Source organism: Sturnus vulgaris, chromosome 12 (genome assembly GCF_052056855.1).
Source record: "Sturnus vulgaris isolate bStuVul1 chromosome 12, bStuVul1.hap1, whole genome shotgun sequence".
NCBI classification, from domain to species: Eukaryota; Metazoa; Chordata; class Aves; order Passeriformes; family Sturnidae; genus Sturnus; species Sturnus vulgaris.
Window position 1 is genome coordinate 11134198 of NC_142254.1, and position 27809 is coordinate 11162006.

The 27809-nt window shown below is 37.8% G+C and overlaps 1 protein-coding gene across 2 annotated transcripts in view; it reads left to right on the plus strand.

Moving 5' to 3' along the window:
- Nucleotides 1-19454, plus strand: part of FTO (FTO alpha-ketoglutarate dependent dioxygenase) — a 217607-nt gene extending 198153 nt beyond the window's left edge. For both annotated transcript variants that reach the window (XM_014883048.2, XM_088171893.1), the window contains exon 9: nucleotides 19117-19454. In XM_014883048.2, coding sequence (XP_014738534.2) covers nucleotides 19117-19270 — 154 coding nt within the window. In that variant the 3' untranslated portion in view covers nucleotides 19271-19454. The remainder of the gene's footprint in view (nucleotides 1-19116) is intronic.
- Nucleotides 19455-27809: the final 8355 nt, after the last annotated feature.

Sequence of the window (27809 nt, forward strand, 5' to 3'; positions counted from 1 at the left end):
GTGGTGTTAAGTGTGAAAGAAGTATATGTAACTCTCAGTGGACACCACCAAAGGATGGCTGCTTGCCATCAATTGTGCTGCACATGCCAATTCCAATTAGTCATTTACTAGCCACTTTTAACACTTTCTAGAAATTCTGTGTACCCCTTAAATACACTTTGTACTTCTGTACTACTTTCATTTATGTATTTATCAGAAGAATTACACAGAAAGTTTTCTTTTCATCAGACATAGAAAATGCTGAATTAAATTTCTGCTACCCATGGATTCTTAGAAGTGTATATTCAAACTGAAAAGAGGACAAAGAATCTATCAACTCCAGAGGAGCAGAATTTTGTATTAAAAGCAATATTAATCAAACAAACAGGACCAAATGTAACAATTGAATGTAAGCTGAAATTTGCAATGCATCTTGGAAGGAATCTTTGCTTCAACTTCTGATTTCTTTTGCATAGTTGCTTGGTAGTTTTATGAACAACTTCTTTCTCTGGAAAATAGCAAGTTTTCAATCTACTTTAGCTTGTGCTTTGAAGTGGTTACAGTGTAAGAGGAAGGGTGAGATTTTCAAGACTTTTCATGTGCATGTACAGTAACATCTTCGAGGTTTCCCATTCCCCATCACCACGATCTCAGAAGAGCTGTTAGTGCAGACAAGATCAGATGTCATCACCAGTTTTGTCTGAAGGGTTTTGTGTGATGTCTCACCTTATCACCACCTCCCTCCTTGCTCTGCAGTGCAGAAGAGCAGGAGTGCAGCCCGTCAGCCTTGTGCAGCCCAGGGGAAGGCATCCAAAATTCCCCTTTGCTCAAAGTGAGACTTAATACAGCAAGAAATGGGTTAATGATTGTATCTCCACTTCAGCTAATGCACAATAAAGAAGTAGATTAGGAGAGATGAAAAATTTATTGCAAAAGTGGCACAGTATTATGAAAAACAAAATTATTTTATGGAGTAGGAGTTCTGTTACCATAATCCTAACAATAAACTCTATTACAATAATGATAGGAGAAAAACTAATTGCAGCAAGGACAGGACAAATCTTTTTTAATCCTCCTTGTCATCTCAACTAAATCCAAACCTATTTGTATTAACCTTTGCTGACAGAGTCACATGATGGACATAATTTCTAGTAATTTACCAGCAGTAGATCTAACCTTTCTTCATCAAATATTCATAAAGGCATGATTCCCAATGATTTTCTGTCTCTTTTCATATTTACAGCTTGTTGTCTTCTTCCTTTTTACTATAATTTGAACACAATTGAAGTCAGATGGAATTAAAGTAGAATTGCTATAGTGGCTACAGTACCTGAAAGCAATGAATGACTAATTGAAATTCCTTATAAGTCGAGATCATGCTGTACTCTGATGGGACTGCTTTAAATAGTTCACATGTCCTTGCCTTTTGAGGGGTTAAAAACTCAACCCAGACTAAATGGCATCAGTTCTTGTCCTTTGCATAACTGTTTAAAATGCAGTTATGTTTAAATGTGTGTGTCATACATCTGCACAAACACACGTGGAGTTGAACCTATGAACTTTGACTGAATCCTTGGACAAGGTATTTGACTTATGAAAAGAAATGCTGTGGGCTCAATTCTTTCTTTAGTTGTAAAGACTGACCATTGAACCCTATCCAATTATGCTAGTGTAAAACTGATACAAAAGGTTGAAGATAAATCAGTTTGATTGAGGCAGTGTAGAAGTAGTATGAAATCTGGACTAGGCATCTTTTTCCTTCCAGGAAAATTAAGTCTGAAATATGATTATATATTACCTGTAAAATGATCATGTCACAGTTGTTTTTGTTTCTAATGAAGTTAGACACTTTCAATGCAAATATAAGTATAATGGAAAATATTAAACAGAGATTCATGTACATAAAATATTATGTGATTAATTCTCAGAAATACTTTAGACTGGTATATTTGAATTTAAGATGATTGGGCAATTGCTGTAAACATCCTTTACATCATGCTATGAACTGAAACTGTATCTGTGAGTAGCTCTGAAAGACAATGTGGTGTCACTGTGCTCATTCTCACCAGAAGAGATTGTGGATAAGTGGAAACATTATAAATGATTTAAAATAAGCTAAAGAAGTGCTTTTTCAGTAAACACAGTGTGCATAGGATTTTAGATTTCTTTTTCTTGACTAGTTCAGGTGCTGATTTCCCATGCATTGAGAGCATGTTACTGTGACACCAGGAGGGGTTTGGTGTTTGGGCAGAGCAGTGATGGGGGCATGGAAGGTAGTTAAATGTGCCCTAGAAGGAGATGAGCTTGTAACTAAATACTATCTACTGGAGCAGTTGACATGTTTTAATTACAACATTTGGTATATTTAAAGTCAGATGTAGAGGTTTTGAGGAATTCCTGTAACTGAAACTAAATTAAGTACTTTGGAGAAAAATGCAAGAAAGCTGTCTTGGAAATAGAAAAGGTTATTTTTAAAGGCATAGAGACATATATAAAGCTGTTGCTTCAGCTCAACTTTGCAGTGAATTAGTGCAAATCATATGTATGACTTCAGTTATTCTAGCCTTTGTCAAAGAAAAGCCCTTTTTATATCCATAGTAATTATGAAATAAGAGGAATTGTTCCATAAGTGACATATATGCTTATTTGAATGCTCAAAATTACTAATTTTCAGAAATAAATTTTTTTAATTACTAAAATTAAAAGCTGTCCTAATTTCCCACTGTTTTAGAATAAAACTGAAATAAGTGCTCTTGTTTGTATATAATTAGAACTTTAAATTAATTGTATAGGGCTTTAAATAAAAGATTTTTATAGAAATGTGCAAAACTGCATTTCCTTTCAGGTGACAGCTTTAACTATTACAGATAAAACGTTTATAAACTCCATAAGTAACATTAATGGCATTTTCAGGCCTATCTCATATGGGTTCTGGTTGCCTGAACTCACAGCTGGTTTATCTTTAGAGGTACATCCAGTGAACACTTTAAAGTGCAGGCTGCTTGAAAGAACAGAAAGCCAAACAATTAAACATAACTAACATCCTGTAATCAGTTATTGATATGGAGCTATAGTTTATTCTTTACAGCTCAGAACACTGCAGCTCCATAAAGTTAAATGAGATGCTCTAGATCATGTTCAAATATTCTCGCAAATAAACCCCCCAAAAACATAAAATAAACCACACACATTTATTCATTGTTTGTGCCTAAATTTGTAGAATTGTACTGGGAAAATTATGGTGAAAATACCATATTTTTACCATGACCAACAGAGGAAGAATTTTAAAGAGCTTTTCATAGATTCATGACAAACAAAATATCTTCGAAGGGGTTATGGTAAATAAAGGAAGAACCTCGTTATTCACTAGCACAGGGGATGTAATAAAAAGAATCTGAAATCAAATATTGGTGTGGGAGAACTGGTTGCAACCCAGAGATTCCCCCCTCTTTTCCATATCACCTTATTTTATGAAGTTCTGGCAGTCTACAAGTTTACAATAACCAGCTGTTGGTGCAGTGAAATGGTCCCCAGCATTCTAATGCAATTGATTACTCAATCATAATAAAGATATAGAAGGAAACTGCACTGGCTTCTAATACATTTCATATTATATATCTGTAATTTGTTTTCTGTAGTGAGATAATTATGCTTTAATAAGTCAAACTGCTTGCTCTCATGGGAATATGAAGGAGGATTCAGTACAGGGAAAAGACATAGAGTTTGTAATTTAGGCACGTATTGAAATCATGGGTTTAGTCTGTTTGTTTTGTAAAAACAGTACTTTAAAGTGTTTGGCATGTGTTTACAGGTTGCTTCCAAGAGCACTTCCTTCCTGGTTACTGTGCCATAGTTGTGCTCCTCTTTAGCTGGCAGAAGTCTTGACATGGACTCTGAGTTTAGACTGTCATCATCTTTAGAGAATTTGTGATTATCCACATAATTATAATGCTCATGGTAATCCCAGCAGACAGTAGTGAGTGTGGCTGAGTGCCCCAGGTGAATCTCAGGCTCTTCATCTGTGTAACTGCATCTCAAGGGTGTGACCACCAAGTCAGCAGCCTCCTGAAAATCTGGTTTGTCCATCAGTCCCTTGGCAGGGGCAGAAGGTTACTGGGACTAATCAAGTTGGTTTTGTGGGTAGCTAGTGAGGCTTTATGGCTTCCCAGGTGACCTTGGTCCTGTAATGTACCATAAAGGACTGGCTTTCTCCATTAATAGTTTGTTTGTGAGAGCTGGAAAGGCAACTTGTAATACAGCAACTTTTCCTGCTTCATCCATAATGACATTCTGAACAAGCAAGGTGATGTCCTTTGATTCAATGTGACCTTGTATTTTTGGTGATTCCTTGATGTCTTTAGAGAAAATAAGTAAATTAAGATATAAATATGCTGTTTAGTTATATATTCATATATTTATTTTTTCCATAAATTATATCACAAAATGTAATATTAAATTTATGTTTGCTTACATACCTTTGGCCAATTCTCTTTTCAGTTAAACTTATGTATATTAAACATTAGACTTACACCTGTCTATAACAATTGCAAGAGAATGAGGAATGTGATGCTTCCTAAAAGGTGTTTTTTTCCCCTGCATAAGGGTTTTTCTGTCCATGGTGGTTTTGGGTTCAAAGGCTAAACTGATTCTTTTGGGGCTTTGAAAAGAGAACTCTTATGTCTTCTTTCATGCTCCTGGAATATCTTTTCCACTTAGAATGTATAACTTTACAGCAAGATCTATTACAAGGAGCTTTGAAAGTCTTATTCAAAGTAAGCTCATTAAAGAATGGATATATAAAAGTTTGAGTACCATTATATTTGGGATTTTTATGTCAGTTGTTTTGACTTCTATCACAAGCTACTAAATTTTGTTCTTTTATGCCTGTACTAGCTGTGTAACTGCATGGTTTCCAAAAATCTTTTCTTGATTTGAAGATGTCAGAAATTACCAATGTTCTATTCCTTTAACAGTTTTTCTCAGTGTGTGATTGACTTCACTGTAAAAAACAGGCATATTCGAATTCCTATGAGTTCTTTTTCAAATTTCCGTTCCTATTGCTAGACAAGAGAGCTCTTCCATACAAGATGGTTTCCTTCAATCTATCAGTTTTAAATCTGATAAGTGAAGCAAATTGAATAAATCATTATCATGTGTTTTTCACCTGTCTCCACAATCTCTTTTCTCTGTTTTCTTGAACCTACTTCTAAAACAAGTCTATTCCATGTTACTCTTATTTTGTTTGTCCATCAATATTTGTCTTCCAGAAAAAGTGCACTGATTGTCATGCTTTATATATTCATGTTATCTGTCAAATGAGTCCTGTACCAGATTTTCTATTGCTGATGATCTACTACAGAGCCTGTAGATCCCAGGAGCACTCCATCTGCCTTGTCATGATTGTAGTGCTCCAACAGTCTATAATTTCCAGAATCCAAATCAGCATTATTGGGCTATGGAGTTCTTCAGTCTGGTCCAAGTTAATTGCCCAACATAGTGCCAAACGTCAGCATCTCTAAGAGGTTGTGTGCAAAGGTGGATGTTATTTGTGGAACAAGTTGAGAAAAAGCAGATTTGAACACTGCTAAAAGCTTGATGGCATAGCCCTAGCTGAATTCTGCCAAGTGGGGTTTTCACATTGGTAGTAAAGTATTTAATTCCTAAAATTCAGCGATGCAGAGAAGAACACACTTTGTTGCTGTTTAAAGCCCAAAGTTGTCATAATGCAAAGGAGGTTTCTTGGAGGTGTTTAAAGCCTTCTAGTTAGAAAGGTCACAAATATATCAAGAAAATTGAATTCTAGTTTAAATTATGAGACAGATGTAAATGAACAGTATTTTTGTAATATCTTTTCAGGAGGAACACAGAAAAAAAAAAGGAGGAAGTGCATGGAGCATAGCTCAGGGGCCTGAAAAGAGCAGGTGGTTCCAGTGTGATTTCACCTGGCTGTGCAGACAAGCCAAGATCAGGTAAACTGGACCTGATGAAGTCATTATGTCCTGGAAAAGGGAGATGAGGCTGATAACTGTGATCAGAAATAGCTGAGCCAGGCCTGTCAGGCTCAGGCAGGCAGCAGCATCCTCTGTGCTCAGTCGTGGTGAAATGCTGGAGGAGCTCGAGTGAAAGTGCAAAGAACAAACTCTGTAGGAGAAGGTCTAAGCAAATGGGCTTCTCATCTTCCTGAGGAATGTCATTAACTTCCTTGGATACTCCTACTGGCACTTCAGTGAGAGGATAGAGGGTGAAATTTCCGTGTAGAACTGCACATATCCAAAAAATACAAACTACAGATTAGTAACTCCTCAGGAGCACTTAAGAATAGAAAAAAGAAAAAGGGACACCTGCTGTTTGGAGTGAAGAGGAGGATTATGTAGCTACTGCCAAAACCATTAAAGTTTACATTCATTTCTTGGCATTATGACAGGCTGGAGTAATAGCATTTCAGCAGAGAAAAAGGTGACCACATTGCATTGTAGATTGATAGGATCACAATATTATTTGAAAAAGCAAACAACGTAGGGGAGAATTTAGGTCAGTTGCATACTCAGGGAAGCAGTGTTTCTTGTGACAGGAAGAGAAAACATTTCATCAGCACTTCATTGTAAGGAAGCTCAGCTGGCAACCTATAAACTAGGAAAAATGGAGTCTGAAATACAACATTCCTAGACAAAATAAAACATATAGAAGGTAAAAATCTTCCCCTTTTCCTGAAGTTTAAATAACTATTCTTTAGCAGACACAGACCAAAGGAAGACAAAACAATAGGTCTCCTGTGAGAGTAGTGAAATGGATACTTTCCATGATGTATATCTTGATTTTCCATGGATTTGTGTGTAATATGGAGGGATGGACAGTAAATGGCACCCAACAACAAAAGATTTCTGTTTCCTTGGCATCAAAAAATTATACCATTATCCACAGTATTTGAACCTGACAATGTAATGTAGATTATTTGACAGAAACCCCTGAGAAGTTCCTCTGGTAGGTTACTGAAGTCCTGCATTACTCCAGGTAACGTGCAGCAGATTTTTGCCCATGAGTTAGAACATTCAGTGCAGCACAGGGACTGGAGACTAAATGCAGAGAGAGGGATTGGGATTGGGATTGGGATAGGGTGGTGCCTCGGGCCCTTAAGAGAAATTGCAGATAATCCTGTGTATGTGTATGGCTGTGCTTTGGGCAGCCATGCAGAGATCACCTCCCAGGCTCTGCACAGTGGAGCTTTTCAACCTGTGCTGAACCCCAAATATATTTGAAATTTTCACTGAGCTAAATGCGATTTAAATGTGTGATTATACATTTTGCTCGGAACTGAGAGAAGATTGAATCAGGTCCTTAATTAGCTAATATAAGAGGTCTTTGGAATTCTGATGTGGTGTTTTAGGAGGAGTTGTATGATAAAATAATGTGATTAGCCTTGCAGGTCAGTCAGCACAGCAGATGTTAGCCTCTCTTTTTAGCAAACTTTGGGTTTTGTCACCATTTCATGGTGAAGAATGAGTGAAGAGAAAGCACATAAATGAATTTGAATTGTGCCTTGCAAACACTAACAAAATAACCCATCTGAACTACTCGTAAGGCATTAGCACCATATACTTTATTATGACTGGACTGTTCTCTGTGGCAATAACTTCAAGAAGAATTTCAGGAGTAGTTGCATTATCTATTGAGAAGCAATTTTTTACTGTCTAGAGAGGCAAGATAGTTTTACGAATAACTCTGAAGTTTATTCTGAAGGCCATTTCACTCGTCCATAGATCTTAGGATATTATGTTACCTTCTTTCATTTCAAATTCACAGCATAAGAAAGAAAAAGAATGACATAAATTGGATGTTAGAAGAGTTCTGAAGATAGACATCAGAAGAATTCAAGAGTAAGAAGAGAACTCAGCATTATTTGTTATTTTCCATTCTAAAGTAAAAAGAGAACAAAGCATCAAAAGCATCAATAGAGAGACAGTGCTCAAAGCCAGGACTATATATCATAGCATATAAAAAAAGTGAGTTGGCACCACCAAAAGGTCTAAAGTCTTAGTCTGTGGTTTAAAGTCATTGATATTGCACTCAGAAAGATCTTTCAACCACAGAAGATGAAGAGCTGTATGCATTTGTTGCAATAGACATTTTAGGTTTTGCTGCTAGCAGCATTTTGGTGCTCAGGTGAATAAGTGTTCATGGTGCTGAGAGATTCAAGTCCACTGATAGGCTGTTATAGATCAGAATCTTGCACTTTTTGTAAGTACTTCTGAAAATAATGGCTGTGAATGTAGACCAGGAGATGTATGTACTTTATTTTGTGTTTAAATTGATTGAATGCAACCATATTCCATAAACTAAAGCATATTCCAGTCTAGTAACTTTAAATCATCATCCAGTCTGTACTAGAATTTTAGTTGGTTTTAAAAAATATTGCAGAATTACCTTAATTCAAAAACTTTGAAGTATAGTGATGCTGAACTTGAAAGTAAGTAAAGAAATACATTCCTTCACATTGTATTTTGGCAGTGGTGATTATTTGCAAGTGAAAGTAGAAAATAATATTTCAAATCTCTATATAATGTTTGCAGTTATTTGAAATGCAAAGGGTAATAGAAAAAATTCTGAGGTCTTCCTTGGTAGTCAGAAATATTTACTCCAGTTGCAGAGAAGCAGCTTGTTGAGCATATTGTTGCCATATTATTTTTATTTATGGCTGGATGTACTGTAGCATTTCCTGGGATCTCAAGCCTATTTCTCTGCCAGCACTGGAATTTTTTTGGTGGTATATTCTTATAGCAATTTATCCATAAAATATCACTGAATAAAGCAGCAGCCATGGAGAAATTCTGCAGCGGTTGAAATGTGATTAGTTACTTGAGGCTTTCTTTTTTTTATTCCTAAACTCCTACTTCCTCTTCTTGGGCCTCTCTGCCTTTCTTGTACCTGTTTTCTCATTTCCCTATTATTTGTTCCTTCCTGAGTCCGTTTCACCTTATTTTGACCTTAAAGAAACCGTGTTTTAGCCCACAGGATTGCACTGCTCTTACAGTAGGAGTTCCAATATATGTTATAAACATTCTGGTTGCAGGCTACAGCCAAGGTGCACAACACAGGGAAGACAATGTCGTTGTGCAGCACAATAAACCTTTAGTTTTGTTTGTTTCTTTGTTTCTTAAGCCTCTTTGGAGTTCAAGGCCATAGCTCTTGATAGAAGATGTGGTATAAGTTCCTCTTGTATGTGTGTGTGAGTTTATATATGTATATATGTATAAAGAGAGAGAAGTCTGCATGTACATACATGTATATATGCCTCAAGTTATGGTGGTAGATGAAATTTTTATTTCAGTCTTGGAGTTGTTTGGCTGTCACATATGGTGCTTTCTATCCATCTATCAGAGCTTCCTTTTGGCTATTGAAATGTGGAAAGTCACTGAAATGGAGCAAAGCAGGCAAGAGGTGCATCTTAGGAAGAGTCTGAGAGGATCCAGGTGGTTTCTGGGGCAGGATCTCCATTTGGTGTCACTCTCCCTTATGAGCCATACATGCACAAAGGACTTTTCTGTGTAAAATCATACATGGAGTCCTTGCACAGTGGTCACTGCAAAAGTCTAGGGTCTGCAGTTCCTTTCAGCTCCCAAGTGCTGCCCCTTGTGGGTCACCCTTGCTTTACTCCTGATGGAAGTTGGGGGATTTTGGGGGTGGGTTGTATTTGCAGCCAGCAGGAGTGGTGCAGGAAGGATTACATTGCTTTGATGCTCAGAAGATATAGACCCTTTTTCTCCAGACTGATTTAAGGATCAAGTAATGTGGTTGCTGTTAGTTGCATTCAGTCATGTTCCCTTTGATTTTACTTTCCTTATATAACAGGGATTTGTCATACAGCAGTTGATTTTTATTAACGTGAAAAGGTGCCTTATGGAAAAACATACACTCAACAAGGAAAATGGTTTAGCTTTCCTGCAGAAGGGCAGAGCCTCCAGATCCTGAAGTTCTTTGGAAAATGGGATTGCTTATTTTAAATGAGGTGGCATTAAATTGGAGGGCCATCCTCCTGCCATGTCATTTAAAATGATCTATGTTTACATTTTTGCTTACCTATATGACTTTCACATAAAAAGAGTACAAAAGATAAAGTGAAAGAGTAAATGATGCTGGAAGCATCATTAACTTTTCAGATTACATTCTTTTGGAAAATACAGTGTCTTTGAAACAAATGTGTCTCATGCATGGCTCAGTCCCAGATCTTCCAGCAGTCTAATACTGGCAAGGGAGGGCATCTGTAGCCCCCTGGGAAGTGGGCTGTGGGGATTTCCTTTTCTCCTCTTTGTTGATTTTTATTTCCATTTCCTTTTCCTCTCTTTTTTTTCGGTCATTTAACGCTGTTCTGCACAACAGAGGGGAGCATCTGGCCCCAAGTAAACACCCAATAAAATAAGTGGGGGAAGTTCACAGCTCCCTTGGTGCTATTGCGTCTGTCTGTCTGGTTGTGGACTCAACAAGATAACCATGCATCAAATTACATTGTCCAGGCTATCTTCACAACCAGAAGTGCTTGAAACCTTATTTTAATAGAAGCTTAGATTCTGGAGAATACTATAAAATCTCTCCAAAGGCTCCAAATCAGCAATTCCATCTGTGTTTCTGCAAATGTAGAGGAACAATGCCCCAGCTGATTATGCAAACAGAATGAAAATAGTTATTTTAAAGTGCATAAAATCGATACTTTGGGGAAAACAAGTCAGCTGTATTTATACTCAGCATATAGCAGACATTTTGTTTCTTTGTCTGAAAAAATCATAGGGAAGCAAGGATTGCAAGTGAAATAAAACAGCCCATCATACAGTGCAACAGAGGGAACTGGAACATCAGATGTCTCAGCAAAGGCTTAGAGAATTTTAGGTTCCTTCTGAGGGAATATAAATTATATTGAGGTTGATATATTTGTATGTTGTTTGAAGTCAAAGCCAAATATTCTTAACACGGTGGGAATAACTCCCTTCCCATTGCTGAGCATGAAAAGTATGTAACTAAATCTATGTCTGTGGTGCTGAAAATTTCCTCCTAAATGCTGTCTCTTTTGGACTAATGGGATTTTTTGCAAGTATTGGTGTGAAGGGGTGTGCATATAAATATGTATAAACGTGCTTCTCATACAGTCAGGATACATTTCTTGTATACATATTATTCTCAAAACAGGAAACAAAAGCATCTGAGAAACAAGACTGAAAGGGAAAAATTTTTAGACCTATAAGTTAAATGGGATTAAACTTCATCTTTCAGCAAATGCCATGTTATTTATTCAGTGTTTCTCTGGGGGATTTCCCTACCCCCTGCACTTTATAGCGAGTAGTGATGTTTCTTAATTAAAAAATCAAACAAACATGGAATTGAGGCTGCCCCACACAGGCATTCTCCTGTGGGAATAGGAGGCACACTGATTTTCTCATGGACAGTTTCTGGGTCTGTTGGACACAAAGGAGGGGAAAAGCTGTGTCTGGGAAAGTCAAATTCACATCATGCATCTGATGCCAGGACTGTTCTCAGTGCTGCAGGGCCATCTCCTAAGTATTGCCCTTTACAGGGGAGAGCTGGTGGACATGGTGAGGAAGGTCACTGATAAACTCATCAAAAGTCAGGTAGCTTTCTGTTTATTAATTACCCCACAGTAGATATTACTGTCTTGGAGAAAGGAGGTTTTTGTTTCCTCTTTTCTTTTATTCTTTCCACCCAGAGCTGGAATATTTCTGAGTTTTCAGGGCTTTACAATCCCCACTCTGTAGCTAAAACAAACCTTTATCCTTTTCCATAGTTTCTGAGCTAAATAGTTTAGAAAGACTGAAGTACATTCTGACAGATTTTAATTAATGTTGTGGGGGGAAAGTATTTTAAGTTCTTAACCATTAAGACAAAGCACAATGGGTTTTTTTAAAATGGGTTTGAGTTTTATATATTTCTACAAATGCATGTGGAGCACCTTGGTGCACCACTTGAAAAGTCACTTGGACTCTATCAGTGCTTTGATTGCTGTTATTTTAACATGTGGAAGGTTTTTCTCATATTTACCTGGTTTAGTATTTGACTAATAATAGAAACTCTGACATTTTCAAGACCATCAGAAACTCGGATGCAACTGTCGTTTCACCCTGTTTATTGTCAGGTTCATTGACCCTGCCTTTCTGTGGAACAGCAAAATGCACTCTGCAGGCCAGAGTTAAAGATGGATTAAAGATGGATTCTGCTATAGATTCACTTTGTCAAAGTACACACAAGGCTGGCTGTTTTCAGGCTATCCTACTTTGTCACCAGTGGTGCTTCAGGATCCTCATTTCCAATGGAAGGGTTTATTTTGAAGGCAGAAAGCTCTTGAATCAGTGACTGTAATCTTTGGTTCTGTGGTAAGGGCCAAAAGCACCAGTGACATGAGCCATCATCAGCTTTTGAAAGGAGCAGACAGAGATCATCTGATGTGCCAGCAAATGTATTTGTTCTTGTGTCTTTGTGTAGCTGATACTTTTTTTTTTTTTCTTAGATTAATATTTAACTGATATTGCCTCTATCCCTCTCCTAAAACTGGCATTCTCTTTTCAAGTTTCTTACCTATAAACAAATTCATTTTGTCTCTTCTATAAATGCAGTCCTGGTCTCAGCCATTATTTATGGCTGGGCACACTGTAGTTACAGCACATGAAAGAACATCAGCAATGACTTATTGTAAATGGGACAGACTTCTTGGGAATGCACTGGGGATTAGATGTCCAAAAGAATGAAGCACTGCTCTCTTTCCATCTGGCCACTTCATTTCACTGCCTATTTGGGACCAGTACTTCTGAAACCTAGTTTGCAAAGTCAAATATTGATTTAATTTGTTTTGCTCTTAAAAGGTAGAGCAAACCTGGGAAGGTTTTACTTGTGCAGAGTCACAGAAGGGACAAGCAGGGAACAACTGAAATAAATGCTTTTTGCCAAAGTTGGCAATCTTCTGATTGGTTAATTTAAAAAACTAAGAAAATCTTTGGTCTAAATTGGACTCAATAACTTTCAAAAAGTCCGTTTTGGCATGAAAAATTAGCATTTTCTTGGTGATATAGCCATATAAAAATGGTATTTCAGTATATTCATATTTTCTCCATTCTCTGGGTTTTTTTGATAACTAGTCTTTAGAATGCAAACTAAAAAATACCAAGTGATTGTTAGCTTCCTTATGATTTACAGATTTTAAACAAAGAGATCTGAAAGTATTCCACCTTAACCCTGCATCATGATGGGGCATTAACCCATTTTCCAAACACTCTTCAAAAACATCTTTGGTGGTGTTCCAGCTGAAATACTGATTCTATATATATATACTATTTATTCTAAAACAAGCTAAATCAGAAGTCAAACTTTCAATGTTTTTGGCTATAAACAAGTTAAGCTCGAGCTCCCTATGTAGATCTCATGTCTTGGATTAGTTCTCCAGGAAAATCTCTGGGACAGCATAGGACTGGTTTCCCTTGGGCACAGGTGATCCAGGCTGGAGCACTGTCAGTGCAGGATGAGGCCACCAGAGACATAATGGCTCTTGTGGGTTTTGCACCCAATGGAAGAGTTGCCACTTCTTCAGCTGTGTTTTTTCCCACTGTTCTTTGGGAACAGTGTGTCCATTCTCCCAAAGGGCATGGAAAGTATTTGAAGTTACAGGACGTCACTTCTCACTCCGTGTTGTATTAGCTGACTTAAAATGCCAGTAATGTAGCCACCATTGTAAGTTAATTAAAGAATTGAATATCCCTTGAAAAATTTCACTTTGAGAAACTATACTCAGCCTTTTTCATTCCTTCCATAGTTTCTTTTGGATGGTGTTTATTATTATGCTTCTTAGCTCATGTGTATTGTGAATAGTTTCTGGAAAAGTGTTTGGACTGAAATCTTGGCCTTGTTGACATGACTGAAAGTTTCAACAGTGACTTAAGTGGTATCAGGTTTTAACTGTGATGCTTTCAGCAGCAAAAATAAATTTGTCATACCTGTGAGTGACATACACTTCAGAAAAAAAGAAAAAAATCAAGGTTAATTTATTTGTCCTCGTGTATGTAATCTCATATTTTCTCTGTACTTTGTATGATTCAGATAGCTGAGGATGTACTGGATCCTCTTGTATATACTCTGGCAACTAAGAGTGTCATCTTGAAATGACATGGCATTATCCCAACACTGAGATTAGAGTAACTACACATAATTTACATCATCGTTTCCATGCGGAGCAGTTGTTTGAGGGACGAATATGAAAAAATCCCAACCTACAAGCAAATCCCAGGTACCTGCACTAGTAGGATTTGTGTTCCACAGCAAAGCTCTGTGTTGTAACATTAATAACCCATATTTGACCAGACCCATGAGTGCAAAGTCATTGTGAGTTTTAAGAGGGGAAGATGGTGTCTGTTGCTGCTGTTCTTGCTCAGAACAGCACACCCCTATATTAGCAGAGCTGTGCCATTTTAAGCAATGTCAGTCTGGGTTTCAGGAATGCATTTGTCTTAGTAAAATGATCAAAATGCTTTTTTTGCCTGGGCCATCGTTTTGAAAGTTACCCTGAAGTTTTGAATGACAGTACAGTAACACCTTTATTCCAGCATGAATGGAGGGAGAAAACAGCTCCCTGTATAAAACATAAAAGTTCAGGAATTCTGGAGTAAGCATGTGTGGGTGAGTGTGTGCTTTTGTACCTGCAGGGCAAATGTCCCATCCTCCCCTTCTGACCATGTCAGTGCATGGGGAAATCAGCCAGTCCCATTTTCCTTGTCTTACCCTATGAATTCCATGTTGTCTCCACTGGTCTTTGGGCTGCCCTGCACAGGCAAGTAAATCAGTTCCGTGTTGGAAAGAGTGTTGTATGCTCTTCTCACTCTTACCATGCCTGAGCAGTCTGAGCCACAGACTGACCCCTATTGATCTGGTTTGACTACACTTCTGTGGAGTAGACAAGCAGTGCAAGAGTATCCAGGGACTCTAATTCACAGTACCTTATTTAGGTTCCTAGGTAATAATTCTTATTTGCATTAATCACATTCATTAGCAGAACACGAGGCTGCCTCTTGCCTTGTATGCATTCCTGTTCCTAACAACTGAACAAAAAGGTATCTTCTCTGAAGAAAGAGTGTTTTAAGTATATTGACACTTGATACCTAATAGTTGCAAAACTTAATTATTAGAAAAAAGACGTTTTTTCTAATCAATGACTCACGCATTACTGTAAAATATATCGATTAAAAACAAAGCATAATGTTAGTCATTTACTCAGTAGAGTGATGCAATACTGAAATAAATTTATCCTCTGACTTTTGCATTAACCTTTTATTGACTGCTTGCATACTCATAATTAACACACACTTTAGCTAGCTTGGTTAATTTTAGAATTGTGATCAGTGTCCTCTAATGTAGATGACACCCTGATCATCAAAAATCAGTTTATCCGGGGAGCTGTGACCAGGCAGGTGTCTGTCTCAGTGAATGAACACCTGCCCATGGAGATATCAGCCACCTTCCAGGGAAAGCATCACGTGCTGTTATGCAAATAGTCAAACAGTCATACAAATGTTTGTCATCACTTAGCTGAACATTGGTAAATATTAATGAGCAAAGTCCATTTGTCAAAAAGGGACAAAAAGGTTATGAAAAATCTGAGAACTTTAGAGGGTAGATGTAGTGAGAATATGCTTTTCAGCAATAACTAAAAATGGGCTTTTTAAATTGAAACTCTCATAAGTCTTGGTTGTTTTAGTAAGAAAGTAGGGATCATGGAGTTTTAAGCATTCTATAAACAAACAGTTCTTTCTATAATATGTTGTTGAACAGTTATTGTCCAGGTTTTGCAGCTAAATTGCTCTGAAATATATCACAGCAGTTTTCCCATTCTCCTGCTGCAGATAATGTATTGAAGGTATCTATTCTCTATTTCAGAGTTTGTGTGATTTCCACTCTTTACACTTTTTGCATATAATATGCACAGGTTAGTTGTATTTTCTTTTGGAGTTTTGACTCTAGTAACTCAAATAACAGTTTTTAATTGATATGGAACATTTTTATTAACTTACAATATTGTAAATATTTATACTTTCCCACTACCAGCTCGATGTTTGCAGCCCTTTTAAATTTTTATTTATCAGGAGTTATTGTTGCTAACTCATGTTAACTGTCAGATACAAAGACTTTTAAATAATTCTTAATCATTTAAATGCCTTTGATTGTTCTGCTTCAGTTTAAAATGTTGCTATGCTTTTGGCAAGATCTTCAGCTCTGTTCCATTGCTACAAATCAAAGACCATTGTAGGAACAATTTCTCCTGTAGAATTTTCTTTAAATCAGAAATATTCTCATCTGGAAATGTCTGGTTTTTGCACCCTAGTTCTGAGTAAGCACAGTTTTGACCATGTTCCAGATTGTGGGAGCTATTCAGACGAATTGTTTATTGAGCTGCCAGGTGTGACAGTGACTGCCTAGAACCAGCCCCATGGCTTTGAATATGAGGAACTTAAGATGTCTGATGTCAGCAGATACTGCACAGGGGTTGTAATTCTGGTCAAAAGTAGATGATTGACAAATTATAAAAATGTATCATTCCCTGCTGTTCTTGCTAGTATGGAGCAAAGCTGTAGAAATCCAACAGAGGGATGAAAGCACCATGAGATCACTGAACTTGGAGTGCTGTGGCACTGCTTTCCCTTTTTTTATATTTTTACAGCACATTGATGCATTTCTGTCGTCAGACTGACACAGCAAGTCTGAGGACCTTCCATTCCATTAATCCCTCACATGGAATATGCTATGGCTAAAACTTCTCCAATTGCATGATTGCCTGGAAGTTCAGGCATGTGCTTGGTTGTGGGGAGACCTCTCAGCAATGGCTCTGCTGGTAGCAAATATAGAAAAGGGAAAGTAGCAGGTAGTGGCTCCTGGGCTGTCCCACATTGCTCCTGTGACTGCTACCACATTTACAGCAACACAAATGCCCACACGAGGGAAAAGCTGGTCAATCTGTTTGTGGGAGAGAGCAAGGAAAAAAAGACATGAAAGGTAGAAAGAGGGCTCTGAAATGCTGAGGAAGCTAAAGATTGATATATCTTTTCTCTCACTGAAAACTGTTGTTAATAGATGTGGGAGAGAGACTACTATTATTATTATTATTATTATTATTATTATTATTATTATTATTATTATTATTATGTGAGTTTTGCAGGTCACATAACATGCCTGCAGTATTTACTGGTTGAGGTTTGTGATTTGTCATCTGCAATAATCTCTACATGGTTAATTCAACCACTTTTAGATGGAAATGCTTAAACTGGAATGTCTTATACTACCCACCAAACCAAGTGTATTATTTTGTGCCAAGACAGAAAATAAAGCAAGCTTTTTAAAGCCTTATAGAGTTATGGTGTAATTAGTTTCAGCTTCTTCTGCATATTAATTTTCTCCTGTTCCTTTATGTAATTTGGAAAATGTCTTCAGAACATGATGGCACAATCAGTTAAGTACCTCTCAGAACTCACACACTAAACTGCATTTGCTATAACAACTATTATAAAGCAGCCAGCAAAACAAATCCTCTGTTATTCTGTACAGTGCAGCTTATCAATGCAAACAGTTTAATATTTATGCTAAGAGGATTGTCACAAGTAGCTTCTGTTCCTTTAATTCTTGTTTTAAATAAATAATGAGAACATTTAAACACATTACTCTTCCCAGGGCCCTGAGGTCGGCTAATCTTATTATTTATGAAGTGATGTGCTACATAATAGTACTTAGTGCATGTTAACAGATGCTATTATCAGGGGCTGATGTGGAGAGCTGAAGATATATTGGAATGCTATGTGTTAATACTGTCCTTGCAGTGTAATGTACGATGGATTGAGTGCCCAGGATGCTGGTGCAGCAATTAACCACCCACCAACATGGGTGTAAAGCTGAAGTATGTTTTCTCATGGGGATTACACGGCTATTAATAATTCCCTGGAGAAGAAGACATCTTTCATTTGGCAACAGTCTCTTCCAGAAGGTCAATGGTGTGGACAAGGAAGTTGTGTGTGTCAGTATTCTTAGAGCTCATTCTACTGAGGTGAAAGACACGTATATGTTTAATACAGCTTTAAAGTTCTTACAAAAACTATGTGCTTTATAGAACACGAATTTTTTTAAATGTCATACAAGAGATAAAAGTGCATTTCTGCAATTTGGTTGTTATCTCTTTAAAGAGCTATATAGACCTTCAGTATATACCAAAATTAAGCTAATTCTCAGCATTTCTCTTTGTTTTTCCCCATTGCAAATATTTAATCAGTAATGTGCAAATTGTTTGAGGGGAAGGGAAAAGAGAGGGAGAGAAATCCTCCTTGAACTGTGACAATATTTTTGATTCTGCATGTATTACAGTCTAATCTTTAGAGATGTGATGGTTGCCACTTATAAAAACTTTCCTCTGCAGGCTGCAGTTCAGTTGAATATTATAATTAGACTTCACTAGTATTGATGAATAATCCATTTAATAAAAAACATTGTAATTTAAACATTTTCTCTGGGGACTAACATACACTAACCTCTTAATTTAATTTTATTGAAGTTTTGCCCACCCATTCATCATTGGAAGTTGTTATTAACCTTCATTTCCATTTTTCTTTATAGAATTTTCTCTTTTTATATTGCCTTTTTCAGTGCTAAGCAGGTTGATACACTTGTAAATCTCCAGAATCTACAAAGCTAGTCTGGCTTCTTTAATGTTGTTTAATCTATCCCCTCTGACCTTAATGCAGTAAATTCAGTTTAATCTTTCTCAATAATCTAGTAATACATTGGAAACCAGCAAACATTTAAATCTGATAATGATTTAATCACATACTTTAAATAACAGCTGAGATAATGAAAAAATAATTCACCATATAAAGGAACACTAACTGAGTTTTCTCTGTGATTGGCTTTTTGAGAAATCCCTATAGAAAATACAAAGCCTACAACAGAAATCAACTTCACTGGAAATGTGCAATCCATTTGGTGTCAGAAGATGTCGTATTTCTTTTTTATTATCGTCTTTCTCTTTAAATTAATGCTCAAATGTATCCTTGCTGAGTATTCAGTTTCTTGATACAGTTTTACTTAAGTGGTTTATCTGCTTACCTTTCTTTTCAGATGCCAGTCAGACGCAGCAGAGAGCTTGCCAGAAGACCAGAAACCAGAATGCCATCCCTTCTGGACAGATAATGATGAATGTAATATGCCTCTGCCATATGATCTAGAAGAAGTAATTGCTTATCTACAAAATCTTGTTCAATGGATAGAATAACAAGTGACCTTCCAGCCTAGAATTATTGATGCTGGTCATCTGGGGAGAAGCTCTGTCATATCATAAATCTTTTCAGCTTTATGATTCCTTGATCATATGCTATTTTATGTATCAATGCAGATTTTATCAGTCTTTACACAGTAGCTTTGTTACTGTCTCATAATAAAAAAGATCAGCCCCCAGACTTAGAGAAACCTGTGTTTTTTAAGACCTGAAGTCTAGAACACCAGCCTTAGTTCCCTCCTCCTCCACTCTAATTCCCATTGACCCTACAGCCCAGGGATGGATATCTGGGTTTCACAGAATGGCAGAATGGATCAGGTTGGAAAAGAGCACAGTGGGATCACCTGGTCCAAGCTCCCTGCTCCAGCAGAATTCCCCAGAGCACAGGGACAGGGCTGTGTCCAGACAGCTCTGCAATGTCCCAGCCAGGGAGGCTCCCCAGCCTCTGGCCAGTCTGTTCAGAGCTCGGGCACTGCACAGCAGAGCAGTCCTTGCTCATGTCCAGGTGGAACTTCCTGGGCACCATTCCTGCCCTTCCTCTTGTCCCATTGCTGGGCACCAGGAGCAGAGCCTGGTCCATCCTCTGGCACCTCCTGCAGATACTGACAGATATCAACAATGTCCCCTCTCAGCATCTCTTCCTGAGGCTGAGCAGGCCCAACTCCGACAGTGTTTTCACACGTTCCCTTGGGATCTGAATTTCAGCTTCCATGAGTGCCCAGAACTGTCTCTGGCCTGGCAGATTTGAGCAAGCCAAGGTGTAGCTCACACCTGTGGCAAAGCAGACTGTGTGATCTGGGCAGCCTAATGAGGGGCCAGCTTGGGGTGAGCCTGCTGGAGATGTTCCAAACAGAGCTGTGAATTCTTCATCCAGTAGCACAAAGGGGCAGGAGATGCCAGAGATATTCCTTTGTGCAGTGGCTCCTTCTTAAACCATTTTTTCAGATTAGGAATTCTGTAGAAGCATTCTAACATAGATCCCAAGACTTTCTTACTGTTTTGCCTCATGGCAACTGAGTACTACTAAGAGAGATTTCTGATGTGAATCTATATCTCTTGTGCTCCCTGGAATTCAGAATTCAGTTCCTAATCATTGCTTTGTTTCTGCATGTTGTGAATCCTATTCTGAGGTCAGGTTTCCCAGTGCATTGCTGAAGAGCTGATGGACCTAAGTAAGACCTTCCATTTGGGTTCTTTGGTTTAGATTGTGTGGGTAGTGCAGCATCAAGTAAAATCTATGAGCACAAACCCAGAAAACAATGAGAAACAAAGCTGTTTGTGATGTTTTGTAGTAACGTGCCATAAAAATAACAATTCTATGTGGGATGATACAGGGTGTTCCTGAATGAGATAGAAAATTTTGATTTGGTAAATTGCTGTTTTAACTGAACTGGTTGGTGTGTCCAATTTTGCCACAAAAAGCAGAAAATCATTACGGTGAAAAAGCACTCAGGCTGTATTACCACTACAAAAGAAACCAGTAAGATTCAGAGTTTGAGGTTGCCACCAAGAAATGAATATGCCTCCTGTGTTAATGTGATGTTTAAAGTCTCTGCTGAGGCCAGGCTTACCCAGAACACACCAGCTTTCTGTATTGGCAAAGTTCTGTGTGTGTGGATGAGGCTTGTACTCCTGAAAATTGTACTTTTGACAGTATAATATATGCCAGACCTCCCTGGAGCTAAGGAAGCTGTGCCAGTAAAAATTCATTTTTAGTGGTATAAAACTGTGTCCACACCTATCAGCTTTTGCCAGTACAATTATATCAAGTAGAGATTGTACCTCGTAAGACTTTTGGTAAAGCTGTGCCAGCAAAAGTATAAATACCTGAATCAAGTGTTTCCATTGTAGTCTTGGGCTTCCACGAAAACTTTTAGTTGCCCTTTAGGATGTAAAGACTCTCTGAAGAGTAAGTTATTACTTAAACTAGGTTTGATAATATTACCTTGATTCACACATTTATCTGTTGTCTCTTGTGCCATAGATTTCATAACATTTGGAAATACTGCTGTGGGCAGCATTCCTCTTCCCTGCACTAGCTAGCTTTACCAGTGGGCAAATAGCACATATTTGGATTAGAGCCACACTAAACATTGTTTACTTTGGAGATCACTTAGAGAAAAGCTAGCTGAAGATGTGGGAATTCTGCTTTTGAAAAGGCAGTTCTCAGAAACAGATATTGCTTTGGAAATGAGCAATATGAATTCAGACAAGCTAATGATGTAAGAGTGTTAACAGTGTTTAGGGGGGCTGTTTATTTATGCTGTTACTTTATGATTACTTTGTGTTTAATTAAGCGGTGCTAAAATCCATGGGGATCACGGTATTGAAAGGAATCTGACCACCACAAAGGGTGGAGAAGGCACCAGTGATGTAGTTTTTAGCTGGACTGGAGGCAAAGCTATTAAAAAATGATTGTCAAATAATTATTTCCAGCAGCAGTAAAAATAAAACCAAACCAAAACATCCTCAGACCTATTAGGAGACTGCTGGCAGTAATAATAGAATTTTTAGAATATATGTTCCCAGGTCTTGCCTGTGCTGAGAGATTGAAGGTAGTGAATTAGCTGAACTAGTACTAGTCTCAGTGCAGTCACATAGCACTTATCTACGCCAGGGATAGCAATGACATGGACAAATGAACACCTTTGGAATTAAGACTGCCAAAATACCAATAATCAAGTGGTTTAGGGCTCTGTGTTGCATTCCAGTTTTGCATCATCTAAATCAGTATAAGCTGATTGAGTTCAGCTGAAATGCAAAAGTATGAGAAGATTTCATATCTCCAAAGCCCACAGGAGTTGATAGCAATAACATGAGTAAGATGGTGGAACTGTTTGGAGCACATAGTAATGCCAAAGGGTACCCTAAAAGGAGAATACAGTTAAAGGTAAATATACATAAAAAACCTGAGAGATGAAGTGTAAATTATTGCTATGTTTAGGTTATGTGTTAGAAGCTGACAAATACTTTGAAGATTTCTGTATTTTATTCAAGTACTTACAATTTAGCTTGTTTCAATGATTCTTTAGCAATCCATTTATATTCCAGAGTTAGATAACCCATTTCCTTTTTGGATGAGCTGGAAGACACAGCCTCTAATTAATGTTCTGTGTATAGCAATTGTTTGACAAACCTGGATGCTTTAGAAGCATGAGGATCAAGGTCAAGTTTTTTTAAGGAAGAGGTGAGAACATAAATTAACTTCTGACATTAAATTCAGTGGTTCTTTTAAAACGGTGAAGTTCACGACTTTGCTTACATTTACTTTTCATCAGCCAGGACTGAACGAGGTAAAATAGTTCACTTGCACGTGTGCATCAGGCTAAATGGATTGCAGAAGATACAGATCTGTTTGCCTGTCTGCACTTGCCTTTAGACAATATTCATCAATTTTACAAAAGCTACTGACTAAACATGGAACCAGTACAAATGAAATGCTCAAGGCAAGGGCTTTCTTTTTTAAATCTGATACAGAGTTGGTTTTACACTGATAGGAAATGTTGGCAGAAAATGAAAATCTTCTATTGTTTCTGTAATTGGGGGGATGAAAGATACAGACTGTTTTTAAATATTTGATAGAAAACTGCTGTGTTATGCAATGTAATTAGAAGTGTTTTTATAATGCTTTGCTCATATCCCTGTATATGAAAATATTTTATCTCATAGGTCCTTTCTTCTGTTGAAAAGGTTATGTAAATAAATAAAATTAATCTCAATACAGTAGATTTTAAAGGCATAATACTTATGTTCTAAGCTTTCCAGGAGGTTCTTATTCTTTAAAGGATAAATAAGAATTCTGTGAGTAATCATCGACTGAAAGCTGTGCAGGATGGGTAACATGCACCATAATAAATATCCAAATCATTGTCTTATTATCATTTGAATATGGTTTTAGGTTCACTGTAGTGGTACAAGATGCACTATAAAATCATGGTGGACTAATTAATGCAGTGGGGCAGCTTCAGGAATTCCATTCATGTAACAGCACAGAAATCAAAATATTATTAAAATCAGTCATGAAAGGTGACAAAAACATTGTAGTGTGTTAAGAGTTGACATTGTTCCTTTCTCAGTTATAGCAGTGATGTTCCATCAGTCCTGTGCCATGCAGTGGAGTTTGGGCTGTTGGATATTAAACCAGGCCAGGCTTAGGCTTATGTCTAAGCTGGGCTGAGAGCAGGGCAAGAGGGACGAGGTGAGATGCACACGAGACCCAAGGGATTTGCTGTCTCAAGGCCACAATTTCATTAACTGGACTCATATGGGAATCATTGAGCTCAGACTTGTACAGTGCAGGTCAGGATCTCTCTCTTAATTGTTAGCACCTGGTGCAAAGTTAATGTTGGTTCCCTAAACCCCTTCCTGCCCCTGACAGCCATTCCTCAGCTCTCTGCTGGGAGCTGACCACTCTCAGCTCACACCGAGATTACAGAGCTGGGAAGAGTGGTTGTTCCACTGTAGCAACAGGAATGAGAAACTCTCATCCCGAGCTCCAGACTCCACCTCTGTCCTGCTGCAGCTCCATGGACTGAGTACCTCCAAACGTTCTGCTTCTCATTTGAGATTGAAGTTGCTGCTGTCATCTTCTGTCCTTCCCATCAGGACAAAGATCTGACACAGGAAAGGGTCAGACAAGAAGAATTCTGTTTGCATGAGGTTCCTCATCAAAAACAGATACCCATTGCCCTCCCCATAAGAGTGAAAAGTTCAGGACTACAATAATCTGCCTTTAAGAGGTGAGAGCTTCTAGAGAGTGATAAAAGACTGGCTAAATCACCAGCATTTGTTGTTCTGTAGGACTCCTATCCCTCCCTGTTCTGGCTCACCCCACCTGTGGAGGCAGAGGCAATCCTGAATAGAACCACTGCTCTCTTTCCTGTCCAAACTGACTCTTCTTCCATGTGGCTGGGCTTTCACCTTCATTTATATTCATCTGTCCTCTTCATCTTAGCCTGAGGGCACTCACTGAACAAGAGAAGATAATTTATACAATTACAAAAAGACTACATGGAAAGGCTACAGAACTGGCTGAATAACATGTAAAATAAAAGTCAAGAAATAACTGATAAAATTAGCACATTAAAATGCTGATATTTAGGCATAAGCATTTCACACGTCATGGAAACTATAGTTTCTTGTTGCTTAGGAGATAACATTCATAATCCAAAAGGATGTATGGTTTACAACCTCTAAATCTCCACTGGTTTTACAGGGCTTGTCCATGATGATCAAGAATTTGGTCACAAAAGTTGTTCTCCTCCCCCTCCCTATCGTCAAATAGTTGCTTTCATGCCAACACATCTTGGTCTGATTAGTCCCCTTGATTACAGGCTAAAGTAAAAAGTCAGGTGTATAAGATTCCCATTATCCTTTATTCCACTGCTTCTAAGAACAGGTCAGATAGAGTTATTTCAGTGAAAATGTGAACAATCAACTTCTGTTTACCATTAACCTTCAGTTTTCTTTTCTTAAAATCAAATCAGGGCTTGGTAGGCAGTTATTTTCATACATGTCCCTTGATCAGTGGAACAATCTGTCAAAAGCCATTAAAGCCTCTATTAGGTTGAATTGCATTCAAAGTTAAGCTCTCCAATCATTTGAAGGGCTGTGATGATTGTTTTTAATATAGTATACATCGATTGCTCTCTCAGAGTAATAAAATAACTTTGAAACTAAGCATGTATGACTTGAGCATTTTGCTCTCCCGTATGTCTTGAGAAACTTTGTGTCTTGTGGAAGATGAATGTCTACATAAAAAAAATGAAAAAACAAATGCAATGAATTCACCTCTTAAATGTCACACGTTTTTTACTTTTCTTAGTTCATTGTAACCCTCAAGGTGTAATACATGAAGTAGGAAGAAATTTTCCAGGGTGTCTTTCCTCAACAACTTCAAAAAATTATCTAATTGTACTGATATTTTAAAAGAGGCTCTTTATCTTAAAATACCAGGGTGCTTCACAGAGAAACTGAGGCAGAGGTCAAAAGTGCAGCTGGGATCTGAGTGCCACCACTGAAACGAGTGTTATGTAACTCTCTGTGGCTGGCATATCTCTATTACTTCCAGTGATCAGCTCAGTTTACAGATTAAAGATGCTCTCATAGAACTTGTTGTCCTCCAAAGTTAAATCTGAAAGTTGTGCTGGAATCTGTCTTCCTCGTGTCATATTTAAGACAGTATTTAATTGCATAACATACAATACTGTATCTCGTGTAATAGAGATCTTTCAGACCTCCTAATGTTTGATTAAAACTTCCCAGTGAATCTTTTAGTTACGTTCCAAGTCCCTGAGCTCTCAATGGGAAAAGATAGATTTTATTGGAATTAAATTATTCCATGGAGAATATGCAGTATATAATACAATATAATACAATCCCCACTCTTCTAGATCTATTTTAAGTATTTCCACTGCATGTCCCACAAGGTTGTACAGCTGCTGTATTAGGAAACTCTGAAGAAAATACCCTGTTGGTATTTGTGCTGTTTTTACCAAGGTGAAGGTGAGTTACTGAGGCAAACTGGAATGCTGGTTGTGCACCTGTTAGCACTTTGGTCTGGTACTTATTTGGTAGTCTGGTAGTACTTTACTGAGAGCACTGTTTTACTAGGTATTTTGATGAACATCCTAATAAATTATTATCCAACATCAAAGAATTCCACAATTCTTTTATTGCTATTCTTTCTCTTCTATTTACTGATGCCCCTTCTTCCCCTGTTGTCTCAGTATTAACAGTAATGTTAATACTTTGTTAGGCTGATGTGACCTTAAAGTGAGAAAACTTTTGGATTATATATGCGATATTCCCTGCAGTACATTTTTTTCCAAGCCAATTTATTAGATTATTTTGACTCCCTTTCCATTTGGTACCGCTACTTTTTATTAAGACTTATTTATAGAACTCTGCAAGATATACAGTGATATGTATTGTGTTATGTATTTACTAATGTACTGAAATTTATCAAATAAACTGCTTTAAAAATCTGTTTGTCTGTCATTTGCCCTTCAGAAGGTGTTAGTTCTTGTCTTCAATACCTCATTGTTGCAGTGCATGGAAGTTCAGGTGCATGGGTGACAAAATTGGTTTCTGTAAGCTCTCTATATGCCTGATAGTGAGAGATAAACTTTGTCAAAGCAGCAAACTCAAAGATGCTGAGTCTACTCTTCAGTGGCACATTGCTCCCAGCCTGAACTGGGTGTCGAGTCCAAGTGCATAGTTATCCTCATCTGCCTAGGCTGGCAATTTAATAATGGTAAATAAATACAATAGATGGTGGAGGGTTTGTTTTTATTCTTGAATTGATAGAATTAAATACTGGTTATATTGCAAATCTAGTAAGGAAGGCAGAATTCTTTCTGTTCTTTGGTAAGACTCATATCATAAATGAGTATGACTGACTTCTACTCCCTGTAATAGTGTTTCCTTCAGCAAAAAATTATGGCTCTGCTAGGTTTAGAACACATTCCTCTGGCTGTGCAACCTCACGCTTCCCGTGTCTGACACAAACTGTTACATTCAGTGATTAGTAGAAACTGAGTGCCCACCAACACTGCATCAGTCTGTTTTAGTGTATAAACTGTTTGTTCCACATTTGTTGCAGTAGAGCTTGCCATTTCAAACGTGTAGTCGTGTTAAACAAGGCAATGTCAAAGAAATGTGTCTTGTACATAGACTAAGAGGTAGTGAGGTTTGTGTTGTCCATTGTTTCGAAAGAGTTTCATTTCACACATACACCTCTATCAGATTTTGTGTAGGGTTCCTGGTCAGAGGAATAGTTGTCATTAGCTGTCTCTTTCCTAATGAAAGCTGTGTCCATGCTATCCCAGACTTGAGTGGCAGAGCAAGGCAAGGACTGATACTGCAGATTTCCTGTGATGCTCTGACAGGAGCCATTGCAGAGATCAGCAGAGTGATTTGATGTGCACATGGCCATGGCTGAGGTTCTCTGCAGTGTTCTGTAATTCCTGGAGTTCCCTTAAGGCCAAAGGCTGTGTGCAAAAATTATTCTGCATTAGTAGATTCCAGCCAAGAGGTGATGGAAATGTGAATAATATTGGCCAGGATGGAATGGAGTCTCCAAGTAAAAAAGTTGACAGAGCATTATTAACACACACTCCAGCTCAGAGTCAGCAAGGCATCCAAGAGGTGAGAAATTTGATTTCTTAGCCTAGAACATTCTTTCCTTGGCTTTAGGAAAGGTTTCATCGATTTAAGTAAAAGCCAGGCAACTGGATGGAGACCCATTTGCAAAACCAGTGAAACATTTCTTACAATCCATTGTGATATATCCTATATATATATATATCTAGAAAGACCAAGATGAGTGTCCCTGGGATCTAGAGTGCCTTGAGCTGTTCCTTTTTCTTCCTTTTTTACTCTCAGAGCATACTTTTCCTTTTTTCCTAAAAATGGGTAAAACACACAGCAGTAGTGACCTTTAAAAAAAAAAAAATTCAATAATCAGGGCCTTTGCTGGAGGGACACAAGCACAAGGAGACTCATGAAAAAATTTTCTGTGGGGATTAAGGTACTC